The sequence below is a fragment of the Polypterus senegalus genome, chromosome 8 (genome assembly GCF_016835505.1).
Source record: "Polypterus senegalus isolate Bchr_013 chromosome 8, ASM1683550v1, whole genome shotgun sequence".
In the NCBI taxonomy this organism is placed as follows: Eukaryota; Metazoa; Chordata; class Cladistia; order Polypteriformes; family Polypteridae; genus Polypterus; species Polypterus senegalus.
The window spans coordinates 84754466-84765299 of NC_053161.1; the positions used below are offsets into that span (position 1 = coordinate 84754466).

At 38.0% G+C, this 10834-nt stretch overlaps 1 protein-coding gene across 1 annotated transcript in view; it reads right to left on the bottom strand.

Moving 5' to 3' along the window:
- plxna4 (plexin A4) overlaps nt 1-10834 on the bottom strand; it is a 748931-nt gene that overhangs the window by 729336 nt on the left and 8761 nt on the right. The window contains exon 2 of the mRNA XM_039761357.1: nt 782-2061. Within this exon, the coding sequence (XP_039617291.1) occupies nt 782-1957 (1176 nt within the window). The 5' untranslated portion in view covers nt 1958-2061. The remainder of the gene's footprint in view (nt 1-781; nt 2062-10834) is intronic.

Genomic DNA, 10834 nt, shown 5'->3' on the forward strand with positions numbered 1-10834 from the left:
CAGCCCAACAACATAATTACATAAATCTCATATTGCGCTTGAGACAATTCTTGAAATACCTATGGCAAGTTGATATATTTTGAAATGGCCAAGTTTATTGAATTCGCTATCTATATGTGTAACATGAAGATGTAGTATACACCACTGCCTCACAGAGCTAAGGTTGTGTCCTCAGATCCAGAGCTGGAACCATTGTCTTTGCAGAGTTTGCTCATTCTCTTAATATCACCTAAATATTTCAACAAATCAGACTTACTTAATCCATTCCAGGGCCAAGGAACATCTATAAAAAGCATTCCTTAAATCAATGAAACATTCCAAAAAGAGCATATTATTTCTGCCACAAGTGGAACAGTTGAGAAACTCCTGACTCTGAGGTCAAATGACAAAGACGATGAGAGAAATAAAGGGGCCATTGAGAATGAGTCCTTACACATATATAGCCTCATATATTTTATATATATTTTATATATGGCCTCCACCTGTTAAACCATTCCTGTTTTGGGGGTCATCTCATTGTTTCCCCTCTAGTGCACCTGTTTTTAATTTCATTAACACCATAGCAGCTGAAACTGATTAACAACCCCCTGTGTTACTTAACAGACCAGATCAATATCCCAGAGGTTTCACTGACTTGATGCTATACTCTGATTAAAAAGTGTTCCTTTAATTTTTTTGAGCCGTATATAAATTAAAAACTGCAAGTTGTGTTCATAAATTTAGATTTGTAACACAATTAAAAAAAAAAATCAAGTCTCTGTCAAAACATAAGATTACTTACAGCACTGCTACAAGGAATATCCTTAACTTTAAGCCAAGCCAAATCCAGTGTTCCTTCACCCTTATAGCAAGACTGCAATCTGTCTTTGATTTTCTCATTAATCTCTTTTAGAATGAAAATGCAAAGAGCAGACTCCTCTGGGGTTTTGGTCCTTCGTTTTTGCCCCTTTGAGAAAATTGTATAAAGAATATCATCTTCGGCATTGATCTTGAGTGATTTGGCCAGAATGGCACCAGCCTTTGACAGGTAAGCAGCTTGAAGTAAACGATATTCAACTCCATTCTTCACGCAGCCAATAGGAACCTCCACATAAGAATTGAAAGCTGTGTCATCTTTGCAGAGTCTCACAAGTTTTGAGGTATAGACTTGCTCCTTTGTTGTAGACCCAGGAGGACTGGTCATTTCTGGTTGCAAAGTCATAAAGTAAACAAAATTGCCACTACTGAATCCATAAATATAATAGATGTCAAAGTCAGGTATGATGGTGAAAGTATCAGAAGGGATTTTGATCATAGAAGCCACAAACTCATCATGAAACACATAGGCAAACATCCCATCAGCCTCTGAGTTTCTTGTTAACTTCCGACTAGATATAGTGGGGAAGTATTCTGGTTTCCCATCCACAGCTGTAGCAATGAAAAGTTTATCATCAGAATAATTATAGGAGACAATTACTCCAAACACTGAACCACTGTCATTCACTCCAGAGAGGTAGTGCTCCTTTTTATGAGATGGCTCCCCAAGTTTGAAGAGGTCATCAAGTCTTAGCAGTTTGCATATTCCCTGGTAAAGACTCCCACAAGCTAGTAATCTGTTTTCTTTGTAATCTATCAGCAGCATTTTGTTAATATTATTGGTCAAGGTCAGTGGCTCATTGCATGGTTGGACTATTCTCGGTGGATAACACTTAGGGTTGTCATCATCTGGCCCAGTTTGGTGGGTCACCTGGACTTTCAAGTCACTGGAAAGTTTATAGATTCTGTTAACAGCACCTAAGTAAACATTGCCATTTTTTACATCCACTGCTAAATGGTTGAATGTCCACTCAGAATTTTCTAAATGGAAAGTACTGAATTCCTTGTTGACAGGCACAGTTTGCCTGGAGGCTGATAAACTTGTTAAAACTGTCAAAAAGCAAAAGGTCAAGCAAGTCCATTTCCGAATTTTTGATGCCATTTCGAAAGTCGATAAAATTTTCAGCTCCCTGGTTGAATGCTCAGTTCTGTATTTTTTTCCAGTCCTGGTGCAAGTTTTGTCTTCCAGAGGTAAGCATTGTGCACCTAGAGCAAAAAAAGAAAGAAAAACAGTGAATCAGGGTGTACTTGTTTTTCCTTAGATATTCTAAATTTAAAGGAAATGTGAAGTACAATAAAACCCAGTGTCCATAACCATGCTATCTAACCAGTTCTTAATCTTTTAAGATCTTTCTCTTTGTTCATTGCATGCACAATAGAGTAAGCATACATAATTACAGTAAATAAAAATCCCCTCTGGATTTCTCCCAGTCATGCTTGTTGCCCTGATTGGCATTGCCCCGACCTGCCATTCTGGATAATTTTACTTCTCTAGGATGGCCTGGGTGTGCCGCAGTGTTCCTCAGGAAATGATTGCTACTGTTGCTGGGGACAGGGTGTACTGGTGTGTTGGCCTGTTGTTATTGTGCTTCTTACTAGGATAGGCAGATAAATGATGAAGTGGTATGGTGAGAACATATTTTACACACTAAATTTATAATAAGAGCACTAGTTATTAAACATCAATTTTGTTCTCAACTGGGCAGCTTATAGCTCTGCAGTATTTTTTTATGGACTTTGCTTTATTTGCACAGAGCAGAGACAGTTTGTTAGCTTTATTCATTCATTCTTGCAAATTCCACTGCAGAGAAGTGAAGTTAGCGTTATTCAAAACTGATTTGGCTGATGGTTATGTGCCAATTTGTCCTGCAATGCACTGATGTTCCACCCAGGTAGGCATTTACTTGCTGGGACGGGCTCCAATTAATTGTGATGGTGAGGAGAAAATGCAGGTTTGGGAAAAAAAAGATAAAATATAAAAAAAGACAAAATCTCAGATCATTAAGGTGGCCAAACATGATTACAGGGCAGTCTCCAGTATAATAATAAGACAAATCTGCCAAACTGCAATCCAATTTAGTGATTGGAAAGGAGCCTTGCAATCAAAACGTCACCCTTTTAAAAAGCTCTGGTCACCAAAAAGTCACACCCTAAAAAGCTGGATAAATTATCTTTGTCACAGGGTTTACTATTTTTATTTTGGGTTTGGGAACCTTAGGATGAAGTAATCAAGTTTTATTTCATACTCCACTTTATACATTGATTGTTGAAACGTTTTTCTTTTCTGTTTTTTTTATTTCCCAAATGTTTTAAGCACATTAATCTAAAAATCATAACTTCAATTAATCTAAAATTTTGAAAGTCAATATTTAAATTTGAGGCAATACAAAGGTGCTATTCATGTATAGCTTATTTTGATGTGTGTGCAGTGCAATAAGATTTACTTGTGTGCCTTGTGACAACAGCACAATACTATACAGACAACTGTCAATGAATACCAACCATGCATTTAATATATCAAACAACAGATATACAGATAAGAAACAAGCAATTTAAGTATGAGCAGCTGTTTAGTAGCCTTATGGGAAAATTAAAACCGTCTAAGAATCAATTGATGCAAGTCCTACTATGTTTGGGGGACGGATGAGGAAAGAAAGGGGCTGGCCAGCTTAAGCTAATGGTAGCTGTGTACTAGTAATATTCTGAGATGCCATCGCCATTTACATTTACTTTCTTAAAAGATGCCTTTATCCAAAGCAGCTTACAAAAGTGGTCAACATAATCGAGTAAATTTCAGTCAGGGGGATTGTTTAGGAACAAGTGCTACATGACAAGGTTACAAGTGAAGAGCTCTAAAAAAAAATACAAGGTAGTTACAACTTCTAGGTTGCAACTTCTATCATCAGTCAAGAAGAAATTCACTACACAAGTGCTTCTTAAACACATTGAGGGAGTCGAAATTTCAAATAGTGATGGACAGCACATACCACAAGCTAGGAGCTAAACATGAACAGAGTCTAGACTGAGATTTAATGCCATGCATAGGTGGCGTCACCAGAAGTTATTCGTCAGAAGCAAGTGGTCGACAAGGAGCATAGGACCTCACAAGTGTCTCCATATTATATACATATATATATATATACATAGATATACAGTATATACATAGATATATATATATATACATAGATATACAGTATATACATAGATAGATATATTATATTATATTATATTATATTATATTATATTATAATATATATATATATATATATATATAAATATTGTGACAGATTAGGGTTTTCTTGCTCCCTTGTACCCTCAGACCACACGTCAGACACCAGGTAAAAAGTCCAATTATTATTTATTATAATAATAATGTCCACAAAGCACGCTCCTCTTCACAATACTCAATAAACAAATAAACAATAACCAATCCTCCAAACTCCCAGATGCTTAGCCACCCTGCCTCCCAACTCAGCTCGTCAGTCTGGGATTTCCCACAGTCCTTTATACTCCTTGACTTGGAAGCGTGACCTGGAACACTTCCGGGTCAGATAAAAATCCTTCTTTTCTTCACCCAGGAAGCACATCATTCCTTTTGTCCACGTGACTATGATGTACTTTCTGGGTGTAAGGCAAATAGTCTCTGGGCCTCCCTGCAGCGACTCCTGGCAGCCCCCATGGTATCCAGCAGGGCTGTGCATTAAAAGTCCATTGTCCATAATTCCCTGCTGGCATTCGGGGCACCTCTATGCTGCAAGGCGGGCTCCATCTGTTGGCCTGGTGGTATTGACCGGGATGAACAGCCGGCCATACATCACTATATATATATATATATATATATATATATATATATATATTAGTACGCTACCGTGGCTGTTCATTTGTCTGTCCAGGATTTTAAATCACCTGTAGCTCGAAATTTGACTTGAAATTTGGTACACATATACTACATGATGTCTACTATCCACTTTCGGGGAGATGATTTTTATTACTCTTTCTATTTTTATTTTAATTTATTGTATAATCAAGTCTCTGCAACACGCACCTTCGATAGTCATTCTTGAGGCAGATTGAAGACTTAAGTGCCAGCTTAAGTGAAAAATTAAAGAAAACATACCAAGTAATTGCAACACAAAAACTAACTTAATCAGGTTTTAACGCAAAAAGATGCTGATGAAAGAAGAGAAGCAGCAGGCCGCTACGGTCAAGAAAAGAAGAGCTGCTCAGTAAGCAGCAAGAGCATCAACCTCTGAGCAAATGAATGCTAAACAGAGACAGAGAAGGAGTATGAAAACTAGGAATGCTCAAGTCAAGTGTATTCACTGCACGTTATCGTGCAGTACGCCGTTACTGGTCTTACAAAGTATATACTGTATATGAATGCATGTATGTATGTATGTGTGTATGTTTGTGTGTGTGCATCACCTTTTGTATGACTATGCAGTCCTGAGCTGAGCAGGTAACATACCACAATGTTAAGTAGCCAGTGAAAATGGAGTTCACTGTAAACCTGTAGAAAGTGGTGAGCACAGATGCATATATAAAGACATGAGGGCTTTTCTTGAGACATCTAAGGAATTAAGGAGTTGGGGAGCCTTTTTTGACAATAACTGATATGTGTTCACTTTAAGTCATGGTGAATTTCTATGTCCAAGCTCTGTCAGTGTTTGGTTTACCTGATCTCCCTATGCCTGAATGGGGTTTTCTCTGCTTAATCCAGCCTTCTTCCCACAGCTGAAATATATGGAGGATCAGGGTTTGGGATTACAAACTGAAAGTGTAAAAATGCGGGTGTGTGCATGAGTGTGTCCTGAGACGGGACTGACAGGGTTCTTGCATTGAGCCTGATGCTGCAATCCTGATAGCCCTGCTGCAATCTTCAAATACAGTGAAAACAGATAATTGGCTGGATGAATATTTAAATTTCCAAGATGTTAAAACAGTATGACACAATTGTGGCCATGAGCATGTCATTTCACATGCCTATGCTCCAATTATAGAAAAACAAAAGAAATGTAGCCTCTCATACCTCAAATGTTGTTAGTTGCCTTGGATAAATATGTCAGTCAAATAATATTTGTCTTCTAATTTATTTATGAGTTTTTTTACTTTTTATTGCAGTGTCGCAGGTAGCATCTGGAACGAGGCAGACCCCAAACTGTGTATTTAAGATCAGTCCGTTTCAGGGCACACAAATTCAGAAATCCATACTTGCTTATACTGAGCTAACTCATTCATTCATCCATATATTATTTATTTTTTTATTTGAACAATTCAGCTAAGATCAACTTATTATTCTTTTCTCCCAACATATAATTTGAGCTCCATTTTGCCCTGTAGCTGGTGATTAGATGATTCTTCTTTGAGCTTTCAAGGCTTCCAGAATGTTGCAATAGCATTCATACACACGCACCACACCTCACCATAATTCTTCTCTATTGCTAAGCCATAATTTTTATCACAAGGAATTTTGTGGTGAAAGGATTTCTGAACACAAAGCTCTCTTTCACACAACTGCCCACATTTAAAATGTTATTTTAAGGACAATTACATTGCTCAGCCAATTGTTACTAAATGCTCAACTGTGCTGGGCATCAGGGTTAGGGAGCTGCTCTGCGGATTATGGAAATAGATTGTAAATAGAGTGTTGTGCTGCAGGCAGACTACACTCCATACTGTCCACAGAGATCTGTACTTAGATATGTTTTGGCCAAGGGTATCAGCATAACAGCTAAGAAAGACTGCAGATCTAGGAATGTAGTCTTGAAATTATTTTAACAAGATGAAGACATTTTAACAGAGTTATGGTGTCAGAAGGAGACGCTCCTTAAGAGTCTGTATTTTTCCCAAAATGCAAAAGCCAGACCTCAGAATTTCTCATAAACTGAAGTCTTGTTCTGAGAATTTTTGGTTTTGGTTTTAATTCCCATGTAGAAGTAAGTAAGCCAGATATTCAACAGGAACAGCATCTACAGTATACATTCCCACACTTGTTTTTTCATTTATGGGCATGTTGTTAACTTGATTAATGTGCTGTTCTTTCAGCTAACGCTGCCTCTCTACTAGCTGAAACTTTTGTAACAAAGCTTGGGTCACCCAGTGAATATCCACTCCAATATTTCTTTCAATGATCTTGTCCTTGTTAAGGATGTTGTGATGGTGCTCATTTTGAAAGGTACTACTGTATATCAAAAATAGGGTGATACTTTGACAGACGAGCTTTGAACTCTCATTCTTACTAAACATGGTTCAATTTAAAAAAATAAAAGGTGAAGGAGTAGCAACATACAGAAAAGTACATTTAAATACTAAGAGAAATCAAATGAGACACAAGCAACTTCTTAGTGAGGATATTTAATTTAGAGTAGAAAGCAGCATGGACAGACATGATGCCAAGATGGTGTCGCAGGCTAACAAACAAAATGTAACTGCAAAAAAAACCAAACAGAATTCTTAGTAAAAAGCGATTTTAATAACCCTAAAACTAGTAGAGCTGTAAAGCAGGAACTGACAGAAGTGAACATTCATACTATTATTTGAAAGTTCAATCAATAGATAAGATCTCTTTTTAGTTTTAGTATTATTAATAATAATAATAGAAGCCAGAAATCGGAGGCGGGAAGAACTGTGTTAGAGATTTAGCACTGCAGCTTCGTAGTTCCAGGAGACTTTATTCAAATACCCATGATGGATCATGGGTATGAAGTTTAGAAGATTTTCCATGTCTGTCCTCTCCTGTTCTAATGACATAAATATTAGTTTAAAAGTTGATTGGGATGAATGAGGCGCCCTGGCTAAGCTTAGGCTCTGGCAAAAATAAAATCACACAAATTGTGTTCATTAAACTGTTAAGATACTGAACTATATTAAATGAGATCAGCATGGGACTTACGGATGGTTAAATCAGTTAATTAAATTAATGAATAAGCTGAAGAATACAGTGGTTCTTGGAAAATTAGAAACCAGACCATAACATGATATTTAATCTCAATAAACTAATCTAAGGACTGATAGCACTCAGACTCTCCATCTGCTCATACATAAAAATGGTGCCTCTGACGTCACTCACGTCATAAAAAGACACTATCAGTGGCACCTTCAGTGATATCATTGATACAAAAAGGCAAAACGTCAGTAGATGGGTAGAAATGAACAATAAAAGAAAAAATTGGAAAATTAATTCTTAAAGCATTCCCCCTAAAATGAAGATCAAGAGGTGATTTGATGCAAATGTTTAAACTAGGAGTGTCCAACCTGCTCCATGCCTCACTTAAACATGAGGCCTGGACAAGCTCCTGGAAGTTACTTAAACACAATCTCAAATTATTTGCACTGGTCATTTCTCCACTCATTTATGTTTAGCGGATGTTATACGAGGTGAGAGACAAAAATAACCGGATTGATAAAAAAAAATAGTTATTGATGAATTACAGCATTCTAAACATTGTCACCTTCTATATACTCCCCCTCCCAATCTCTACACCGCTCCATACATATCTTCCATTGATTGAAACAATGCTAGAAGTCTTCTTGCTTGAGGCTCTTCAACAGATTTGCCATTTCTGTGTTCACTTCATCCATTGAAAAAAAAAATGTGTTCTCTTCGTTACTTGTTCCCTTGATTTTCGGGAACAAGTAAAAATCACAGGGAGCTAAATTAGGCGAACAGGGAGGATGATCGAGCACAGGAATGTTTTTGTCAGTCAAAAACTGCTTTACAGAAGAAGCATTGTGCGCAGGAGCATTGTCTTGGTGAAGCCACCCCCAAAACCTGGGTTTTTTAAACGTCTTCTACATTTTCTTGTACTTCCTTGACACATTTGTGCCACTCAAAAACTTGTGTGTGAGACAAACTGTTATTAACGTACAATGTTTTTATCATTTCATTAGCTTCTGTGGCCGTTTTGTTCAATTTCACGAGAAATTTGATGTTGATTCACGGTTCGATTTTTTCACCCGACATTATAGCGGCAACTTCTGTAGCAATTGCTGTGCAAATACTGACTGGGCTATTCACAGGATATACCTAGCTGGTCGGTGGTTTGAGAGGGCTTGTAGGAGGGAATATAGTTCTATGATTCACGTTTGGCCGACCTCCAGACAGTTTTTCAGTAAAGCCCCAAGCCCAGTCCGTTATTTTTGTGTCTCACCTTGTATGTAAAGACTTGTAATTCTCTTGTAATTTCCATGTCTGTCAAATCAGTTTATTAGAACAATATACTTTACAATGGTTCATGACAACTTCTGTTTGTTCTTCCCTTATACAGACCAGGAAATACAAACAACAAACAAATAGGACGTGGGGTATTCGAAAGAGGAATAGTGACAGCAATCAGAAAATGAAAAGATGAAGTGAGCTGCATGCAAAACAGCTGTTAGTGACATGAAGACTGCAGATCGGTTTGCTGCAATTCCTTGTATTTGTTACACTGGTTCAGACATTCCTCATCATACGTAAGCTCACGTGTTTTCAGGTACAACTCGCGGACAGCAATCACAACTTCAATGTGACATCACTTACCTGCCTCCAGACTATAAAGAATTAACGTGTTTGAAACAATATTAGAAAGCTCAATAATATAAGCCTACAACTACAGAGGGTGGTGAAATCAGACCAACAATATTATTGGGGTAAAACTGCCAACTGTTAAGGACATATCACACGTGCTGTTGAACACAGGCAAACAGTATTAATACAGACCAGTATTAATACAGACCTAAGTAACCCAGTAGAGCCATTTTTTTTCCTTTCTCTGTTCTGGCCAACAGTTTTGGATCATCAGCACCTCTAGATTCAGGCGTAGTTTTTTGCCACAGGTCATAAGGCTACTAGCAGTTACTTATATAGACAGCTGCATGACTGTTTACTATACACTGTATAAAATCTAAATGCTTTAAATGTACCGTATTTACGCATGTACCATGCACACATTTTTTCCCGAAAAATAGTATTAGAAAATCATGTGCGTGTCATACACGAGGAAATGTAATTCTGTAATGTTTACTTCTTCTGGTTGGGCTCACTCGCTCTTTTGCTCGCTTGCTCACGCACTTGCGCTTTCTCTCGCACTCTCTCTCGCTTGCTTGCTCACGCACTCACTTTCTCTCTCTCTCACTCGCGCACTTTCTCTCTTTCTCCCTCGCGCACTCGCTCTCTCTCTCTTTTGCTCGCTTACTCGTGCATTCGCGCGAAAATCAAGTGCGCATCATACACGAGGAAATGTAATTCTGTAATGTTTACTTCTTCTGCTTGGTTTCGCTCGCTCGCACACTCGTGCTCTCTCTCTCTCTCTCGCTCTAGCACTTGTGCTATCTCTCGCTCGCTTAGTCGCACACTCGCACTGTCTCTCGCCCGCTTGCTCGCGCACTCGCTCTCTCTCTTTCGCTCGTGCACTCTCTCTCTCTCTCACTCTCACTCTCTTTCTCTGTAAACGCCTCCTATACAATCACAACACGTGTCGTACACGAGGCAAAACAATTTACGCAATTTTCTTTGTAAAAATTAGGGCGCGCTTCTTACACGAGAGCGCGTGGTACAAGAGTAAATGCGGTATTTGCTGTATTTGTATCCAGTGTACTTTGTTCGTATTGTACTGTTGTCCCCATTCAACGGAAACATGCATGCAGGAACTGCAATGTACTAAGTATACATGACAAGAAATCTGAACTTAAAACTGAATATTAACATTTTGCATTATTGCACATTTGCATTTTTGGAAGAAAGAGGTTAGAGATATTGGTTATTATTAAACTGGCTATAAAAAAATGCACACTGTATTTCTTTTATCTATTTTCACTCCACATTGCAATTTAAGACACACTGTACTATTTTAAAATGCTGCCTTATGGAGCTCACATTGATGATCTCATGTGCAATTCTTGAGGCTTTGCTAAAACCCCTTTGTCAAAACTCTTTTAAAGCAAATCCAGCTTCCCTTGATGCCATTCCATTCACCCTCTGAACACGCTTCTCTCTCAC